The sequence below is a fragment of the Leptonychotes weddellii genome, chromosome 5 (assembly GCF_054177405.1).
Source record: "Leptonychotes weddellii isolate Sample4059 chromosome 5, ASM5417740v2, whole genome shotgun sequence".
In the NCBI taxonomy this organism is placed as follows: domain Eukaryota; kingdom Metazoa; phylum Chordata; class Mammalia; order Carnivora; family Phocidae; genus Leptonychotes; species Leptonychotes weddellii.
Genome location: NC_138373.1, coordinates 45,010,650 through 45,032,601, shown reverse-complemented (window position 1 = coordinate 45,032,601; position 21,952 = coordinate 45,010,650). Strand labels below are relative to the sequence as shown.

General features: G+C 40.0%; 1 protein-coding gene across 3 annotated transcripts in view; it reads right to left on the bottom strand.

Moving 5' to 3' along the window:
* Positions 1–21,952, bottom strand: part of CELF2 (CUGBP Elav-like family member 2) — a 604,346-nt gene that overhangs the window by 301,083 nt on the left and 281,311 nt on the right. The window contains exon 1 of one of the 3 annotated variants that reach the window (XM_081820566.1): positions 3,951–4,208. The exons of the other annotated variants lie outside the window; for them this stretch is intronic. Coding sequence (XP_081676692.1) covers positions 3,951–4,003 — 53 coding nt within the window. The 5' untranslated portion in view covers positions 4,004–4,208. Of the gene's footprint in view, positions 1–3,950; positions 4,209–21,952 lie in introns of those variants that run through there. 3 annotated transcript variants of the gene reach the window in all.

Below are 21,952 nucleotides of genomic sequence, written 5' to 3'. Positions count from 1 at the left end.
GTGGGGACAAAGGGTACCTCATCCCACATCAGGGTTAACCAGCACATTTCTGAGTTGAGTGGAGGTTCACACACACACACACTCTTACGTGTACGTCTAGCTTCCGTGTCACTCCCATCTCTGTAGATTGCTACCATGTGACTGGAAAGGTGCTTCGGCTCCAGGACACCTCATTTCAGCTCTTAATGGGCAACACATTAAAGCCTCACATATGCTTTCCTTCCTCTGACACCCTCTTCCCAATGTCAGTTAAGTAAAATGCCATGAATTTCAGTCCTCTGCAAACCACTGCCTTGTCTTGCCTACGGAACAAAAGTCACTGTGAGTTCAGAAAAACTCCCAAAGCCAATCACAATCAGAGAAGCAATAGTTTTATGAAAGGGGGAAACCTGCCCCTCTCCACCAACCCCCCAGGAATTACCAAAGTGTGGGAAGAAATTCAGCGACGGCTGATAAAGATGAACCAAGGCATTACCACGACGGAACGGACCGTGCTTGCTCTTGCTGGAAAAGGTGCCGAGAAATGCTACGGAGCTGGGAACATGCCAATGAATGAACTGCGTTCTGTTAACGACTTTACAGACCTCTCCATATGAGAAATGAAGTTGGGCATTTCTTATTTCCCCACTGCCATGGTTATACCAGCTCATGGTATGGTCTTCCTCTATAAATTCTGGCCCCTTAAACTTGGAACCACCATTCCCACACAAACCTCCTCTTTCTGCATTTTACCTGTCCTGGGTGTTTCCAGGGCTGAGCACAATGAACTTTCCATCAGCCACATTTCCACCTAATTAACCCCCCTGATGACAATAATTGGTATTGAGTCACTCTTTGAATGACTTCCTAAGTATTCAGGCACAATCTGCACTTGCCGTAAAGTTCTAGATATGAATATTAATCAAATGCTCTCCTTTGTTTTTCAGCCCCAAAGGGGTATTTTTGCAACGGCACACACTCCTATTTTAAAAAAGAAAAAAAATGTGAGGTTTCATTTGAACAAATAAAAGAGTATTAATACTCTGAGCCTACAGATCTCAGTCTGTGGCCTGCTGAACACATCTATGTGAGTATTCCCAAGGCTCGTGTGTGAAGGGACTCTGGGTACAATCATTACTCTATTGAAAGAAGCCATTTTCCCAGTTTGAATCTTTTGCTATTCCTTTTCTGCAAGTCGTGGCTTAGAATTAAAATTTACTTTGACATTTGTTTAGGTCACTACAGAGGGGGATCATCACACATGGACGCTAATGGCAGGGTACAGATTACGTATCTTCTTACTGCTGTGGAATTAGATGCAGACAAGTTTGCCAACTTCAGGCAACCTCACACCATCCCCATCAGGCTAAAGGAAAGATATATACAAGCTGGACACTGGAATGGGGGTCCCCGAATTCCGAAAGCTGATGATCAATCAAACCACAGAAGAAGCAAAGTAAGAAAGGATCTCCCTTGTTCTTGGACCTAATTATGACCACCCAGGGATTAAAGTGAATGGATCACAGGTAAATAATTGTAAATATAGTCAAAAATTCAACATGGAGGCTTCCAAGTTATTTCTTTATTTCAGTGTGCTACTGACAAGCAGGTAGGGAGCAGAGATGACTACTTTTCTCCCAAACCACAGAAAAATTGCTTGCAGCCTTTGTTTGGAATAAAAATTTCCATGAAAGCAGAATCTAGGTGTGCTGGTAACAGTGGGCTTCAGATATAAAGCTTCGCCAATTACCTTTTATGAGCTCATCCTAAAAGCAATTATTGGCATACCTGATGGAATGAGCAGTTAGATCCCATTGGAAGTAAGAGAACATAATAAGGATGCATTTAAAATCCACTCTATTCACAATGGATAACTTCTGAAATATTATTATACTACAGATACATTTTGGGTCCACCCAGGTTCTGGATATACTGTCAACAGAAAATTTCTACTCGAGAATTCAATTTATTTAGCCTGAAACATTAATTTTAATAGTTCTGAATTAGATATTTTATAACATTTCAACTTAAGTTAAAAAAATTAAAATGCATGTCCAAACTCTAAAAAATAGTTAATGTTCCCTGTGTTTTTATAAGGAATGTGTTTTGTTCCTTATTTACTGAGAGCATCCCTAATTTGAACCATAGTACAATTCAAGAGGAAATATTTGTAACCAAATATTTAAAAAGAATTTTTTTTTTGCCCTTTAAAATGATTTCCCTTCTGTGTTTAAAAATTAGGTCCTTAATCTTCCTTTATAAATTTACTAATATTTTTCAATATTTTGCTGTGGCATGAACAACCAATTAAGCCAGATACTCAAGTGTTAGATAAGATAAATTTTTTAAAGAAACCAACCTTAGTAAGATGATTTTCACGTAAATCAATGAGCACTGAATATCCTAGGACCAGTTCTTTTACATTAAGCATGAGAATAAGAATGGTTTCAATATTTGAGAACTTTGAAACAGATTTTCCCATTTCCTCTTTTTGAACTCTGTTTTCACCTTAGAAACCAGTGCTTCTGTTATAAAAAGCAAGATTTTTGAAGACATGAGAAATGTTTGCCCTGCATAAAAATTCAGGCACATAACCATATTCTTTTGAGCACATAACCATATATCAAAAACCAATATGTTCCATAGAGACCTTTAACTTAGTAACTTAAATAGGCTACGGAACAATAGTTTATGACCAAAATTCTAAGGGCAAAAGTTCTCACGTGTCCTTGAATTTCAAAACTCTATCTACCTGGATGCCGAAAGAGGAGGTAGAGGCTAGAAATTACAATTTACTTAAATATTAGAAATATCCCCCTTAACTTCTCTTTCCTGCTACGTTCCAGGAGTCTACCAAATAGGCAAATTTAAAATCTCCCAGCATTAAACACTGTAGAGCCATGTCTGATAACAAGGTATTTGCCAGAATGATAATGGTATTACAAGCAGTCTCAATCAATACATTGCTTTCTGTAGTTAACAGAGAGGGAAGCAATAAATCTCTAACTTAATCCAACCAACATAGCTGCAAAATGCAAAAAGCTTTATGAATGGTAGATATTAAATTTTTTTAAAAGCGCAAAACCAGAAACAAGCAGTTCTAAAAGCTCTTCATTCTGTAGAGTCTATACAAACAAGATTAAAGCAGATAAAAAGGGTGTTGAGAAAGAAAAAAAAAAAAAAGCCCCAGACATGCATTAAGCTAGTTTGACAGCTCCATTGTTCAACCGGTCCCATTGTCAGACCCAAAGATGTATTCAGTGCTACAATGTCTGCTAGCAAATAAACAAAAGACTACATTTTTCAAAGCAGGATGCCAATTCCATCATAATTCTTTCTCTGTTTCCCAAAAGGTCAGTGGTGGCTCATTCTTGGTATGTGATCGAATCCTAACACAGATGCAAGAAACAAATATTTGCTTTCAATACATAGGGACCCAGGACGCCATGCATGAACAGAGGTCTTTAAACAGGTACACATTTTGGCAAACAGGATAAAGTGATCCAAACCTGGTAACACTGAAGGACTATTTAGGTAGGCTAAGTCCAGATTAGAGCGGTATTTGGAACGCAAGTCTAATATGGAGTCTCCTTAGCTCCTTTTTCGGTGATTATTCCATGCAGAGTGCATGATAATGAGAGGCTTAGACATTGTAAAGGAAAAGACAAACCAAGAGCCAGATTCAGAGCCTTTAAAATTATCCACTGGCCACTCACAAATAGCAGGGAACAAATACATGATATGCTTTCAAAAGGCAACGAGTGCAAATATAACTCGCACTGGGCAGTCCTTTTCCTTTCTCTCGCTGGCTCCCTTTCTCCCAGTCCTTGGTCTCGATTTCGTTTCCCTCTAGATTCTTTTTTTTCCCCTCTAAGATAAGGAAGCTACTTGATGCCGAGCATGATTATTGTCTCAGCCAGCTCTAGAAACTAGAAAAGCACACATTAAAAACAAAGGACACAACAACATACCTTAAAAGCAGCTCCTCATTTCTCATAGTAACAGCGGATTTGGGACAGCGCATGCTTTCTACACTGATACACTGATAGTCTCAACAAAAGCTGGTTCAGAAGTACGCTCAAACATCAATGCCACAGTAGCTGTTCACTAATGCGCTCTCTCTCTCCCTCTCTCTCTCTCTCTCTTTCCCCACTCTCTTCTCTAGTCAAATTCTGAATGGTGGAGCAAAGGGGCTCCTGCAGATTCACTAAGTAGAAATAATCCTCTCTGACAAGTTATGTTGTCTAGGCATATTTTTACATTAATACACTGTGCTGCCTATAGGGGTCTTGTTTGCATTCACTCAAGCCTGCCTGGTGTTAGTTCTCCTAATTACCATCTTAAAAAATTGGAAAGAAAAATAAGTAACTCATTTACCTTTTTCTTATACATATCATAGCAAAGCCAATGCCACATTTTCTTTTGGCTAGCAACTATCAGCAAGCATCGCAGATGACTACCAGAGGATTTGGATAGGGCAGTGTGCTAAAAAGGATTTTTGCTTCTCTTTTCTGGGACACTGAATTCACAGTTGGATTCATCTATTCCTTTCCTCTTGTCCTCAGGAAGAGTGACAAGGTCAAGACCCTTAACCCCACCCTGGGTCAGGGATGCAGAAGACAGAGATTGGGGGATTTGGAAATATTTTAACTCTGTGCACACCAGAGCTCTTGCAGATCAGAGCATAGTTCACCTGAAGCAGGACATCTAAAGGAGGCAGGCAATGAAATGCAAAGATTGTTTGGTCATATTGAAGTCCCAGCTGACACCGGAGCATCGTTCTCAAAAGACCAATTAAATGGTCTTTTCCAAAATAAGAAAAATCAGCTTCCCTGCTTCATTATACTCAACAGATACAGTCAGCCAGGAAAATGCACATTATACTTCTGTTTATTGGAATTAGAAGAATTCCATGCAGATTAGCCAAGTAAAACAGCAGGTTAAACACATAAAGAAAAGATGAGATGCTATAGACAGAGCGGTCAGTTGTCCAGAAGTGCAAACTAAGGCATCATTCCTCTGTGCTCACAGGAAGCCAAGAATGCTCTCAGTTTGGATGGAACAATGCAGGGCACAGCCTGAAACAGAGCTGGATCACTGAGCACTGGATTCTTCACCCCCAGTCTCAAAGTAGGTCCCTGTCCTCCATTAGCACAACCATGCACCTCAGTAATCATCTGGAGTTACAACGTCCATGGGAATAATAGTGGGGTGGGGAAAATAATGGCGAGCTCTGTCTCTCTCCTATTTGAGGATCTGGAATACAACCCAATATCTTGCTAGATCTGTGACCTCTGAACTTAGTCTTGGTCCACAGCTAGGGAAATGGAGATGTTCTGGAAGGTGTTGAGGGTTCTTCAGTCTACTGCACAATAATCTCGCTTAGTTTATCAAGGCACTGAGGACAATAAACAGCGGTGACTGATAGCAGTCACCATCCCTATTTCTGGATGATAGTGAGACAACATGATGAATAACTCGACAAAGGTCAAACGATGAAATAATGTTTGTCCCTAAAACAGTCATATTTGTACATTTCCCTCCTTCATTACAGCACAGGGGAGTTATAGAGTGAATATATAAAAACTAATTACCTTGACAAAGAAAGATATTGTATAAAACTTAAGATGTTCTTTAGAAGCAAGATAAGTATCACATAAATGAGCGTGGAACCAGAGAGACCTTGGAAGGTGAGAAAGAGTTGGAGCCATTCCTCTAGTGACTTGTGGAGGCAGAAGTCACTTAGCCTCTCTGTGGCTCTCTTTGACCCCCGTTCTTAAATAGGGGGCAACAAATGTGAATTCGTTTAAAGCACCTGAAGCTCCTGTAATGAAACTGGGTGTGTCCTGTCAGTGCAAATTTTTTTTTTTTTTAGGAGTGAGAGAGAGAGTGAGAGCGAGTGGAAGGAGGGGCAGAGGGAGAGGGAGAGAGAAAATCACAAGCAGGCTCCCAAACGGGGTGGAGACCAAAGCCAGCTGGATCTCGCAACCCTGAGATCCTGACCTGAGCCAGAATCAAGAGTCTGATGCTTAACTGACTGAGCCACCCAGGCGCCCCCTGTCGGTGTCAGTATTAATAAAAAGTGGAATAAGTCACCTGACATTGGCCATAGTTTTGTCTATTAGAAAAAATCTTAATATTTTCATAAATTTCTTTAAAAATTTTTAAAAATGATTTTATTGGGGTATAACTGACATATAATATTAGTTTCAGGTGTACAACATAATGATTTGGTATTTGTATATACTGCAAAATGATCATCACAGTAAGTCTAGCTAACATCCATTACCATAGATAGCTACAAAATTTCTTTTTTGGTCATGAGAACTTTTTAGACTTATTCTCTTAGCAACTTTTAAATATGCAATACAGTATTATTAACTACATTCACCATGTTGTATGTTAAATCAACATGATTTATTTGATAACTGGAAATTTGTACCTTTTGGCTCCCTTCACCAATTTTGGCCACCTTCCCCTCTGTTCTCTATATTTATGAGTTCAGATTGTTTTTTAAATTCCACATATAGGTGAAATCATATGGTATTTGTCTTCTCTCTGACTTACTACACTTAGCATAATGCCCTTAAGGTCCATCCATGTTGCAGCAAAAGGCAAAATTTCATTCTTTTTAATGGCTGAATAATCTTCCAATGTGTGTGTGTGTGTGTGTGTGTGCATGTTCTTTATCCGTTCATCCACTGATGGACATGAAGGTTGTTTCTCTATCTTGGATATTGTACATAATGCTGCAATGAACATGGGGGTGTATGTATCTTTTTGAGTTCGTGTTTTCATTTTCTTTGGATAAATACCCAGAAGTGGAATTGCTGGATCATATGGTAGTTCTATTTTTTTCGAGCAACATCCTTATTGTTTCCCACAGTGGCTGCACCCATTTACTTTTCTACCAACAGTGCACAAGGGTTCCCTTTTCTCTACATCCTCTCCAACACTTGTTATTTATTACCTTTTTGATAATAGTCAATTTGACAAGTATGAAGTGATATCTCATTATGGTTTTGATTTGCATTTCTCTGGTGATTTTTGATGTTGAGCATCCTTTCATGTACCCGCTGGTCTTCTGTATGTCTTCTTTGGAAAATGTCTATTCAGATCGGTTTTTTTCTTTGCTATAGAGTTGTAGGAGTTCTTTTTTTTTTTTTAAGATTTTATTTATTTGAGAGAGAGAGAGAGAGATATCACAAGTAGGCAGACAGGCAGGCAGAGGGAGAGGGAGAAGTGGGCTCCCCACTGAGCATGGAGCACGGAGCCCGATGCAGGGCTTGATCCCAGGACACTGGGGTCATGACCTAAGCTGAAGGCAGATGCTTAACTGACTGAGCCACCCAGGCGCCCCTGTAGGAGTTCTTTTTATATTTTGGATATTGACCCCTTATCAGATAGATAATTAGCAAATATTTTCTCTTCTTCAGTACTTTGCTTTTTCATTTTGTTGATGGTTCCTTTGCTGTACAGAAACTTTTTAGTTTGATGTAGTTTCACTTACTGACTTTTGCTTTTTTTGCCTTTGCTTTTGGTATCAGATCCAAAAATATCATCACCAATACTGATGTCAACGAACTTATTGCCTATGTTTTCTTCTAGGAGTTTTAAGGTTTCAGGTCTTATATTCAAGTCTTTACTCCATCTTGAGTTAATTTTGGGGTATGGTATAAAATAGGAGTCCAGTTTTATTCTTTTGCATGTGGCTGTCCAGTTTTCCCAGCACCGTTTATTGAAGAGACTCCTTTCCTCATTGTATATTCTTGGTTCCATTGTCATCAATTAATTAATCATATAAGTGTGGGTTTATTATTGGGTTCTCTTTTTTTTTTTTAAGATTTTATTTATTTGACACAGAGAGAGAGAGAGTATAAGCATGGGGAGTAGCAGGGAGAGGGAGAAGCAGACTCCCTGCTGAGTAGGGAGCCTGACACGGGGCTCAAATCCCAGGACCCCGGGATCATGACCTGAGCCGAAGGCAGACACTTAACCAACTGGGCCACCCGGGCACCCCAAGGGTTCTCTGTTCTGTTCCATTGATCTATGTGTCTGTTTTTAGGACAATACCATATTGTTTTGATTACTATAGCTTTGTAATATAGTTCGAAATTGGGAAGTGTGATGTCTCCAGCTTTGTACTTCTTTCTCAAAATTGCTTGGTTTATTTGGTGTCTTCTGTGGTTACATATAAATTTTAAGACTGTTTGTTCTACTTCTGTGAAAAATGCCACTGAACTTTGAATAGGGATTTCATTGAATCTGTAGATTTTTTGGGTAGTTTGGACATTTTTACAATACTAATTCTTCCGATCCATGAACATGACATATCTATTTATTTACGTCTTCTTCAATTTCATCATTGTCTTATAGTTTTCAGTATACAGCTCTTTCACTTCCTTGGTTAAATTTATTCCTGGTAATTTATTCTTTTTGATGCAATTGTAAATGAAATTGTTTTCTTAATTTGTCTCTCAGATAGTTCATTATTAGTGTATAAAAACACAATAGATTCCCGTATTTTGATTTTGTATCCTGCAACTTTACTGAATTCATTCATTAGTTCTAACAGAATTTTTGGTGGCCTCTTGTGTTTTCCTTATATAATATCATGTCATCCACAAATAGTGACAGTCTTACTTCTTCCTTTCCATTTTGGATGCCTTTTCTTTCTTTTTTCTTGCCTAATTGCCCTGGCTAGGACTTCCTGTACTATGCTGCATGGAAGTGGTGAGAGCGGGTATCCTTGTCTTGTTTCTGATCGTACTGGAAAAGCTTTTCACTTTTCACTACTGAATATGATGTTAGCTGTGGGCTTGTCATATATGGTCTTTATTATGTTAAAGTACGTTCCTTCTATAACCACCTTGTCGAATACTTGTATACAATTTCTAATGGGGGCTAAACTATGAGGCAAGTACTAATGTATAACAATAATGCATTTGCTTATCCATAAGTAGATTCTTAGCATCAGAAGCCAGTGCTGCAGTCCATGCATCTATTCCAATAGGGAAATGAATTATGGATCCACAGTAGTAAGGAATGGAAGTGAACCAAACCATTAAAGATTTATATTTTCTCCACTCCTTTTTTAGTCTAGGGACCTAAATAATGAGACAGCTATTGAGATAAGTAAGACTTTAGTACTTGTCCAAACTCCACTAAGATGAACAGATTGAGGGTCTTACACCCCAGTTGTGCTGACTTTGGGGTTACAAAGGTGAGTGAATAGAAAGAAGATGTCTTATTTCTAACATTTACACATTGTGTGGTAAGTCTTTGTCTCTACATCCATGGGGATTAATCTCCGCACTTCTTAATCCACCCAACAGAACTTTCTCATAGCTAGTACTTAATAAATATTTGTTAAATAAAGGAATAAATTTATTTTTAACTATGGGAACTTTGGGGAATGGACCATTTCATTTTCACAATTCCTTTATGTAGTTTCCTTAACAAATATGTGGGAAAAAACCCATAACAACTCACTTTTTATTCTAATTCACGCATTCAGTTGGCATAGCTGATGTCACTAAGAATTCCTTACATGTTGCTGTGTTTTAAATTTCAGGACCTTTTCACATTTAGCAGCTCATTCAATCCCCATAACAACACTGTGGGGCAGGAGGAACTGGTATCAGTGCCTTCTCAGTTGAAAAAGTTCACATGTAGAAAGACTGAGCAGCTTGCCCACAGAAGGTGCAATAATGACTGAGCGTGGGAATTCAGTCTAAACCAACCCCTGGGCCCACATTCTTTCCACTGCTCCACAGTGTGATCCAGTGTTTCCACTGTGGCCAGGGGTTCACGGCATACCCAAGCAAGGCATGGTTTTTAAGGAGTGTATAATGCAGTGAACTTTATGTTTGTTTTTTTTTTTAAGATTTATTTATTTATTTAGGGAGCACAAGTGGGGGAGTGGCAGAGGGAGAGAGGGAAACTCAAGCTGACTCTGCTGAGCATGGAGCCCAACATGGCGCTTGATCCCACAACCCTGAGATCATGACCTGAGCTGAAATCAAGAGTCAGATGCTTAACCAACTGATCCACCCAAGCGCCCCAAACCTTATGCTTTTCTAATGCGATGGTAATAAATGTAGAGGATAGATAATAAATAAATGGAAAATTGATTAAAAGGGTTTTTTTTGGCTACTAGTATTTACTGATTCCTTTCAAAACTTTATTTCAAATGAAGATTGAGTTGAAACTAGACAGACTAAGCAGTTTAGGGGATGATTTTTTTTTTTTTTGAGGTCATCTACAGCAAGAGTTGATTTTTAGCAACGCTGATTATTACTAAGTTTGGTTTGTGGGGAAAATTTTTCAAAAAGATTATGATTGGCAAAGAACAGCAACAAAAAATTTGTTTATCTCAATGCCCTCTATACCTCTATGTGTTTTTAATTACACAAATTGAAATTTTAGCTAATAATGCTAAACTTGGGGAGGGAAAACTGAAAAATGCCTGCAACGTGGGAATATGGGAGTGAGCTGAGAATCAGTCAGATTTCTTGACCTTTCTAGACTTGAGCTTCCCAAAAATTTTCTCAAAGGTAAATTATATGTGCATTTATCTATGTTTAGGTAATTTCTAGACTTAAGAGCTGAATTTCAAAATGCAACATTAACAACTCCAACTTTTTTCTGGCTTCTACACCTTATAATCTTTGCACTTTGACATTTACATTATAAAGGTATGTAGAAAAGAGTGTTTACATGGAAGTGTACAATGTGATGTGTGCTAGAGATGTAGGGCCACGCAATACAGAGTCCTTCTTTAATGAAGGATGGGATAGTACCAAAATCCAGCCCAACTCTTAGCTTCCCATCCAGAAAGAACAATCTTGGAATATGGAGGCCCCAAGGGCATTAAATCTCTTTAGCTGCTAGTTTTAGAGACTGTTTTAGTCCATTTGGGCTGCTACAACAAAATACTATAGACTGGGGGATTTATAAATAACAGAAATTTATTTCTCACAGTTCTGGACACTGGCAAGTCAAGATGCCAGCATGGTCATGTTGTAGGGAGGGCCCTCTTCCTTTTCATAGCTGGTATCTTCTTGCTGCGTCCTCACATGGTGAAAGGAGCAGAGGATCTCTGGGGGGGGTCTCTGTTATGAGAACACTAACGCCATGGCTGAAGGCTCTATCCTCATGATCTCGTCACTTTCCAAAGACCTCATTCCCTAATACCATCACATCGGGCATTAGGATTTCAATAAATGAATTTTGGGAGACACAAACATTCAAACCATAGCAGATACAAAGAACTGCCAGATTTAATTAAGAAATTACATTGCTATGAAAGATGAAAAGAACATACAGAGAATGCATGAAGTAAACATGAAGCAGTGGCCGAGGTCTACATGAAATGGAATTCTAGTATGCTCAGTGAGGGACACATAGTAGGTGCTCAATAAAGTTGGCACATCTGTGTATGAATGGATAAATTTCTATCCAGAGCTGGTCTCAAGCAGAAGACACAGAGTTTCCCTGGTCAGCTTCATCAGCCTCTGAGGAAGGGTCTCCATGGGCAAAATGGAGGCCAAGTAGTGAAGTCTGTCTACAGGGGCGAGCCGAGAGCAGCACCAGAAGCAGGGGCTGGAATGAGTGGACTATGGAGCAATCCTGTTCTCTCAGACTCCGCGGCTCTCTTTTGCCTTGAGGGGATAACCCTCCAAAGCCAAAAGGACATAGGTATCACAAATCACTACCTGAAACATAAAACTGACAGTCGGTTTAAAGTAAACCCTGGCAGCGTTAGTAAAGGAAGGGTTTGATGGTAACCCGAGGATTCATGTAACATGAGTTCCTGTCACGGGAGCACTCAAATGTTACCTCCATGTCCGACTTCAGAAGCAGGAGGCCACTATCCCAGGAACAAGCCCAAGGCCCCCAAGTTCTCAACAAACATTACTTCTACAAGCCAAGGGGCTACTGACTCGTTTCAAAATGGAGAGGTTTACTGGGATGAGTAGGGCATGGGGCTGAGTAATTAGCAAGAATAATTGGAAAGTTCCTTAAAATAAAGTGTGATATTTATCAATAAGTAGATATAAATAATAAACCATAAAGTACTTAGAGCTCCAAGAAGCCACTTGAAAATATGCACTAGATAAATTTAAGAGGTATTATAAAGAGTAAGGATGACTGCTTGTTATAAAGGGAAAAGGCTATAAAGACAGATACCAGGAAGTGTGTCTGGACAACTATTTCTGGGTAGGTAGCGAAGAAAGTAAAGGAATTCCCATGGAACAGATGGGCTACCTAGTTGATCAAATAACTAACTCTGGTTCATGAACCTTTCTGACTTAGCAAATAACATGTTTACAACTGAGCAGTGATTTTCGGCCTAATGTTTTGTCAAGGACCACTCATGGGCAGATGGGAAATCTTGAGAAGGTCACAGGTGACTATACTTAAGTTAGGCATTAACATTTGCATGGAGAATGGGCCAAGTTTATGATTGCTATTTTTAAGATGGACCCATGTACACAGAGCTGCCTTTCTGCCTGTTCAAACGGCCATGTCGGATAGGTTCTGTAAGTTGACTCTTGTCCATGAGTCCTCAATGGACATGTAGACTTTGGTGCCCTTGGGGATCCCTCCTGCTTAGTGGTTTTGATCCTAGGGGATCCTAAGGAGTAAATGGCACAAGTATAAGGAAGGTTGTGGGGGGAGCAGACAAGTCTTCCACACGGGAAGGTGAGGCCAAGATTGGGGATTTGCATGACCCTATGGCAAAGATGAAAGAGAAACTCAGATGGTTCGGGAAAGTGTTCCCAAAACCCCCACAACACATTCCCAGCTCTTCCAGAATATGCAGGTGCTTTAAATGTTACATTTCTTTATATAAAACTCTGAAATTAAATCATCTGCTTGTTTGTTTATTATGTTTCCTGCATCTGAAACTAAGTCGCATGAAAGCAGAAACTTCCCCCATTTTAACACAACTTCAGAACAATGTGTGGCATATGGTAGACACTTAATAAACATTTGTTCAATGGCTGGATTTCTCTGGGAGGCACATTCTTCTTGTTAAGTGACTGGATCTCAGTGGATCACAGCTATCTGATACAATTTGTGAAACACTTTGCATGCTCAAATATGGAAACTAAGGCTCGAATCTCTGAGGACACAAAGATTAGGAAGGCCGGTTCTTGGCTTTAAGTACGGTAGAGATTCACTGAGATGGAATGATTAGCTTGCTGTTTTAATCATTTCTTTGAACTTTAAAGTACCATTTATATGGGTTCATAGAAAATCAAGTGATAAACAGATATAGTTCCCTCCTTTACTTTCCATAATGCTGAAGTTTGGGAGTTGGTAAATTGCAAGCAGGTAGGACTGGGCATTGATGATGAGATGCATGGACAAAACTTTCAGAATCAAGAGCAATGCAAATTGCAGAGTGCTTTTTTTGTAATGTCCTGGAAAAAGCAAGTGTCCTTAATGGGTAAGGATTAAGAATCAGAGGCCAGTCTAATTTTGGTTTCATTCATTTTCAAGAGGAGATCTACACTGTATAGTTAACTCTGTAGTTAACTGTGCCATAGCGCCAGGAGTTGGCAAATGCTCCTTTGTGCCAGGGAAGTCCTGCCTTTCATTCCTGTCACTCACTGGGGTCCCCGAGGTCGACAGCAACTCACCTTCTTGTCACTTCTATCCTCCGCCTGTTATTAGAAACAAAACAAAACACACATTTCCTTAAGTCAGTTCCTCAGGGGATGTATCCTCACTTTTAAAAGGGCATTAATTTGATTTTGTTTTATGTAGCAGGGCTAGACGTTCAACATTATTTTGATTTTCCTATTTCTGTTTATACACACACAGAGACACACACACATACATACATATGTATATATCACATTAAATATAGTTACATATATTAATCATATTAATATTATATATAACTTGTATATATAATAATACATACATTAATGTTGGTATGATATATATGGTAAACGTTCTAAGAACATGACTGAGTTATGATCTTCAAAGGGAAGCTTCTAGAGGCCAAAGGGATGATAGAGATGAGACAGAAAGTAGCCTGCAGCTAAAGAAGGAAGGACATTGCATTCCACACTAGAAACTGGCCCTAGGAAGCCATGAACAATTTTACAGCATCTCTGGCCCTAGACGGATAGCTGTTTTGGAAGGGACAATAAAGCAAGAATGCAGATAAGTCTGGAGGCAGGGAGGGCAGTCGGGAGGCCACCATACAAGCAAGAGAGGACGAGGCGGTCTTTGAAGTGGGTTCTTCTATTTATTGGAGACGCTCCATGTAAGATTAGATCACTCCCTTCATGTCACAATGCAGCCAATGGAGATCATCATCCACATTACACTACCTAGGACACGGGGGGTGGGGGTCAGGAGAGGCCACACTGACAAATGCAGTATGTGGCAGAGATAGGGGGTCAGGCTCAGCCCTCTTCTCTATCCCACACTGTCTATGTGGTAGCTATCCAGAAGGCAGAAAGGGGGGCAAAAGATAGCTTAGGGATAGAACCATTATATGGACCACTGAATGGGTAGAACAGAGAAAACAGAGGAGGGGAAGATAATTCTGACAGTGCTAACATGTCGCTTTGGCAGATGATGATTCTGCTAACCAAGATGGAGCCCAAAAGGCACAGCAGGGGAGACAGGAAAGGTGCAGGGTCCACGTGGAACCAACTGAGCTTGAGATGTGGGTGGCAGTCCTCCTGCGTGGATGAGATCAGCCAGGAGGAGCACTGTGGGGACAAAATGAGAAGTGGAGCAAGACCACAACCCCAGGGCAAATGAAACACTGAGGAGGAGGCACAAAAGATGCCCCAGCGAGAGGGAAGAGTGGACACATCGCTAAGGGGCTTAAACGTCACTGGAGAGAGAGAGAATCTACACCCCTGAAGTTTGGACTTACCTTGCTGGCTAGGAGATCATGAATTATTTGTTTGGATGTGAAATGAAAAAGCAGGGCAGTAACAAATAAGAGGCAGGAACGTTTCGAAAGTTTCAGGACTCAGTTGGGCACTGCGGTGAGAACTCTAGAAGGCAGCCTCGTTTGAAAAGGAAGCAGGCCACTTCCATACCCACCTACCACTGGGAAAGGAGCCGGGGCTGCGCCATCGGGGATTCCCAGGTGAAACCCCTCTTTGCTCCAGCCTGACTCTCTAGCCGAACTTTCAGCGGCTTGCCCTGACTCCTGAGTTAGAATTGAAACATGCCCCACTGTTCTTGCTCGCCTCAAGTTCACATGCTTCCGATGGGCTGGCTCAATCCAACAGGTCAAAGAGGCCGACAGCAAAAGTTGTTTTTGAAGGTGTCTATGAACTTTGCCAGATAAGGATTCCAAAAGTTATAAGGAACCATAAAACTCTAGACTTGGATGACATTCCTAGGGTCGACTGTTTTCAACTTTATAGCGAAGCATCATAGAGAAAAGTAGCCATAAGCGTCCAGCTCCCCGATGTTCACAGAGCGAACACAGCTGTGCAATCAGCATGCAGGTCAACCCGTAAAACCTTTTTTTTTTTTTTAAACCAAAACTTGCTTTTAATTCCATAACCAAAGCAGGATTTGATGAATATAAATATCTAGGAACTAGAATGCTTGGAAGTAAAAATTGCCTGAGAGACAGTGAGAGTCTGTTGAAGAAAACTTTCTCAAGAACTCACCTACTTTTCACCATCTGCATGACCCGAATTCAGGCTACCGGTCTCTAAGGGGCCTCTCTCCCTCCAGTCTCACTGGCTCTGAACCACTTGGCACGTATCAGCAGTTATGTCTCTGCTACTGCAAAATGGTCCCAGTCGCCTCCTGCTCAGCACCCCTCAGAGGCTCCCTCCTTCTCCACCCTGAAGATGAAGTCCAAGCCATAGATCATGATTCACAAGACCCATCCCCACCTCCAGCCTCATCTTCCGGTCTTCTTGGCTGGTGCACTATGCCCTTTGCACAGGGAACTTCTTTCAGGTCCTCACCCAGAGGGTCTCCCTCGCCTCTGCACCAGGCTTTGAGGTTGCCCACATGCGCAAAACTCTCCAGCGATCCCACCCCCTCACCAGGTTTATTTCTGCGTATCCTTCAGGACTTGGCTTAAACATCAAGTGCTGGGCACAAAAATAGTCACTCAGAAATACTTGCTGGCTGGCTGGCTGGCTGAATACAGGAGTAAGTCAAGGACACCATCCCGGCAGCAAAGGAAACACAAAGATGTCATAATATGGTCCCAGTTTAAAAAGGAAACAAAACTATGATGTAATAAACCAACTACACTTTTTGTATCTGAAGGACTACCATGTTATTACCCACAGTTGAATTCCAAAGAGGTTCTAGAAATGGCACCTGCCCTCGGGGAACAGACAATCCTATTAGACACACAGAATTTAGCCACGTGGAGCAAAGAACAATACAGGGTCTGTTGCTGTGACGTTTTCTAGGAGTTGCAGGAAGGAGACATCGTAAGACTGGGCTAGAGTAATCTGAGAGTCCTTCGTGGAGAATCTTGAAGGGTATGCTTGCTTTGGGGGAGGATGTGCAGGGAAAGCTTGAGGGCACCCCCAGCAGGGGAGACCAGGCTGAGGAGGATAGTTTATGTGGGTGACGGCGAAGAGAAAGTCTGGGTCAAACAGCACAAGTGTTGGGCAATGTGAGGGAAGAAAAGAAACTAGGAAGCGTGAGGCCAGGCTGTGACTCTGGTAGATAGAGCAAAGGCATCTGGATTCAACAAAACAAGCATTGGAGACTCCGCGTTGTTTCTGGATCAGTGAGTGAGACTGCTCTCTGCATATGCCAACAAGAAGGCCGAGAGCAGACCCAGCAGCTGGTAGCTGACAGGTAGGCCATGATGTTCCCAATGAAACACAAACAACTCTCCCATAATATAAAAATATCCAGACTTCGAGACCACATGGAACAAGAGAAAGACAAAGACATTGCAACTGCAAAAATAACGACATAGCCCCTTCTTCCAACTGCTTCTTTACGAAGGACGACTCTAGCTCTGCTCTCATTTTCTTGCTCTCTACACAAAACCTACCAGGGTACCTGTATTAGTCTGTGGGAGCTGCTGTAACAAAATACCACAGACTGGGGGTGCTTAAACAACAGAAATCTGTTTTCTCACAGTTCTGGAGGCTGCAAGTCCAAGATCAAGGTCAAGATCAAATCTTACAGAAAAATCTCACCATGCTGTATAAAGTCAACCCCCCTCATAACAACTATGTATGTAGCTACCATTTATCTTTCATCAATCTATCCATCCATTATCTATCTGCTATTTTTCCATCCATCCATCAATTTATCTCCTATTGATCTCTTTTACCTATCCATTGATTATCTATCTTCCATCTATCTATCCATCCATTCATCACCTATCTCTCCATCCTATCGAATTTGCTTGCCTGGTTGAACCCACACTGATATACCCCTCTTCTAAGATATTTCTCTGTACTTCCTTGAAACATTGAATATACTTCTCTTGTACCATTTATCATACTCGATTGTGGTAGGTTAGATTATCTTGCCAATTCTTCCTGCCTTCCCTCTACCATGTTGCCTTGTAATGCACAAGAATGGTGGAATATATTTATTTCCCTACTCCATTGACATTGGGCTTAACAATGTGACTTGCTTCAGGGGTGCTTGGATGGGTCAGTTGGTTGAGCGTCCGATTCTTGGTTTCAGCTCAGGTCATGATCTCAGGGTCCTGGGATCGAGCCCCACATCAGGCTCTGTGATCAGCATGGAGTCTGCTTGAGGATTCTCTCCTTCTCCCTTTGCTCCTCCCCCTGCTCATGTTCTCTCTCTCTCTCAAATAATCTTTAAAACAAACAAACAAAAAACAATGTGACTTGTTCCAGCTATTGAAATGTTAGCAGGTATTATATTAAATGTCTTTGTGTGGTTTAGTTTGGGTCTTCATTCTGTGCCTGCCATGAGAAAACCATGCCCCAGAGAATCTGCTGCCCCTTCCACCTGGGCCTCAGAACAAACACACATGAAGAAGATCTGAGCCCCACCCACAGCCTGGAGCCAAACACAGCTGACTCATGGCCTGAAAAACAGCTACCCAACCTAGATCTGCCAGACTACAGTTGACCTGCAGACCCATAAGTGTAAGAATAAATGTGTATTGTTGTAAGCCGCTGCACTGTGTAATCATTTGTATGCAGCTTAATTGCAGCAATTGACTAGTGAATTAGTTTTCTTTTCTGTGCCCCAATTAGAGTGTCGGCTCCTTGAGACTAGAGGCCATGATGATAATTTCCGTATCTCTGATGCCTACTAAGATGTCTGATACATGGTAGATGCTCAATAAATATTTGTTGCATACCAAAATAAACAGATTACCAAATGATCAAAGAACCATAATGGAGAGAGGCACGGCACAGGGGTGTCAGGAAGTAGAAAGTAATAGAGATGCATAAAATGGAAATGGGGGAGATGAGTCTAGAAGCAAGTGTAAGCATAATATGGTCCATGCACAATTTTATGATCAAAAGTTATCTTTTATTTTCAGATGCTCAAAGGTTCAAAAGGCCATAGAGGTTCCATGTGACTCAAGTTATCTTCAAAGAGCATTTTTTTTTTCCCTACTGTACACTCTCATAAATCTTTGGGGGCAGCTCACAACCAAAGCTCCCGTGCCCGTCTGTAGCCACCTACACTATAAAGGAAATCGACAAGGATAAAAAGGCTGAACCTCCTCCAAAAACAATCAGAAAACAAAATACCTGGAAAGTAAAACTTTCTTACTCCTCCTTCAGGTTACCTTGTCTCTGTGTAATGATCTAATCTGATGGGGGCTGTTTATGGCCACCTTGACCCATGGATCATTTTCGTTGTTGTGAAAAGACCTGTATGATGGCGTATCTGAAGCTCTCAGCCTGGTCACCAGAGGTCTATACAGCCTGCTCTCCCCAGGGCAGAGCTTGGGAGCTGAAAGCAGGTCTCTGCAGCAGCAGTCCTCCCAACTGGGACTGTTGTCACATTCCCTGTGTCACAGGCCTGTCATTAGAATCACTCCTTACAAGACACATCTTGAAGGATGCCAAATTCATTAGTGTCTGTGGGTGAACTTTCCAAACCTTTTTCTTACATTAAACAACACACATGCACACGCACACCCACACGTGCATACATACCCACCACCACAGATACACACACACACATTCCTCTGTGCGTTGGAGAACAAAAGAGAGGCTGCATTTTGCTTGGTGTCAATCATAACTTGAGATTAAAGTTGCTGTTTTAAGCATTTGAAAGTTCTACCCGCCAAACTCATGCTTTCTCTGCCTAAGCTCTGAACTTCAAAAGGAATACTTCATAGGAAAACACACACACCACAGCAAAACAACACACACACCACAGCAAAACAACACACACATACACATTAACCTCGAAAAACGCTATAAGGACCTGAATGCATTTCATTCCCATTTCTATACATGAAGGCTTGTAGGCAGAACATCTGTAAAGCCATGAAGGTTGTACAAAGCTATGGGGAACCCAAACTGTCCACCAGGATACCTGAGCCATGTTAACATACGCAGAACAGCGTGTTGGTGGATGAGATTGTGAGCACTATCCTGAATCCTGCTTCCAGGTTGTTTCAGACTGAAACAAACCCTGTTGTAACAATTACTTATCCTGAAATCTCTGGAAAATAATTTCCTTTGTGTAGTCTATATTTAGCATCTTGCTACAAATGAAACTTATCAATATAATATACTGAATTCCCACTGAGCATATAATACTATTAGAACTTTAACATTAAAATGTTCTTAATTTAGATGCCATTAACTCAGATTTAGTGATAATTTGGACATACAGTGTGATTCTTGTAAAAATAACGTTTATTATTTTTAATGATTATAAAAGCAATTCATGTTCACAGTGTTGCAGAAATACATGTAAGTATAAAGAAGAAAAACTATCATCACCTAAATCTGACTAGAAAAAAGAACTGTGTAACTTTTGGCACATTTCCTTTTAGTCGTTTTCAATGCATATACTTCATCTTTCCACATAAAATTGGGGTTGTGTGGATCATATTATTTTTAATCCTTTTTTTCCCAATATGAGCAATTTTTCTCCCATAAGTAATGATTTTTGAAAATGTGCTCCAAGGATTGCACGTCATTTCGTTTTACTGATGTCCCATAGTTTATTTAGCTACTTTCCTAAGGTTAGATATTTACAGTGTTTCTCAATTTTTACTTTCACGTAGAACACTGAAATGAGAACTCTTAAATGTGAATGTTTGTGAGCATTTCTGATTTTCTTCTGAGAGAAGGGAATTGTGTTAAGTCTTAACATATATTACCAAATTGCTTTGCAGATTTGCAACAGTGGACACTCCCCCACAAGACCAAAGTACATGACTCGGCACCCTCTCAAACACACTATTATTTAATTTTAAATTTGAGAACATGATGAGTGAAATGTGTTACTTCACGGTTTCATTTGCATTTCTTTCTACTGAAGATAAATATTTTTCCCTAATATTTATTGTCATTTGTCTTCTCTGATGATTGGTCAGTTCATGTACCTTCATCATAAACTGGGGATTTTTGAATTGAGTCGTTCTACATATATTTCTGTATTGTAATTCTTTTTTAAAAAGGATGTGTAAATTTATAAATTTCCCCCAGATCATTATTTACTTTTAATTTTTTCCCCCTCTGGTACTAAATTTTAATATTTCTATATAGCTATGCATTTCAATAATTTCCCTTATAATTTTATTTTTTACATCAAAGGTCTTGCTCATCCTAAAAGTAGATTAATCTTTGCCTTTGTGTTTTGTTGATTTTTACTTTTACTATTTGTTTCATTTAGGATTATTTTGGAGAGTAAGCTTCAACCTGAATTTTCTTTCACAAATAGGCAATTTTGCCGGTATCATTGATTACTCGATCCACTCTTTTCCCAATGGTTTTTAGGGTACGGTATGTTTATGTATGAGATTCAGTGCTACTGAGTTTCTCTGTCATTCCTTATGTTGGAACCTCATTGATTTAAGCAGGAGAACTTGGTAGCTGTGTTTTATATCATCCAGGATGGCAAGTACCCTAATTATTACTCTTCCTGTGCAAAGGGAACTTCAGGTTGAAGTTCCAAACAACCTTGCCCATTTGAAAAATCTCTACTGAGATTTTGATTGGTATTTGAAGGGAAAATTTATATCTATTTGGGAAAATTGAACATCCTTATAATATTTGCTCTTTCCACCTGGAAAGATGGGTTAACCCTCAATTTACTAAAATCTTCATTTATTTCTCTCTCAGGGAGGACTTAATGTTTTCTTCAAGTAGTCTCCTTATCTTTTACTACCAACTTTTAGTAAAGTTGTTGATTTAAAACACTTTTTATTACACTATCCTTAAATTCTTAGAGGTTTTTCAGTGATCACCTTGTTTTTTCATGTTTGTATTCATACCATGTGCAAATGATACATTTTTCATCTTTGTTTCTAATTAGCATATCAGTATTTCAGTTCCATGTGTTATTGCTATGACCAGAGCTTCCAGAACATCATTTAATGAATGATGATAATTTGCAAGCTTGCTCATTTCTCATCCAATGATTGGCTTAAAATACCTGCTTTTTATTAAGTTTTTAAAGTTCCTGGTTTTCTAAGGACCCCCCCCCCCACTTAGGATTTAATTGTATTATATATCTTTTTTTTTTTTAGTTTTTACTCTTTTTATTATTTTTTTAAATTTAATTTAATTTTATTATGTTATGTTAGTCACCATACAATACATCATTAGTTTTTGATGTGGTGATCCATGATTCATTGTTTTTGTATAACACCCAGTGCTCCATGTAGTACGTGCCCTCCTTAATACCCATCAACATGCTAGCCCACCCCACCATCCCCCTCCCCTCTAAAACCCTCAGTTTGTTTCTCAGAGTCCATAGTCTCTCATGGTTCATCTCCCCCTCTGATTTCCCCCGCTTCATTTTTCCCTTCCTT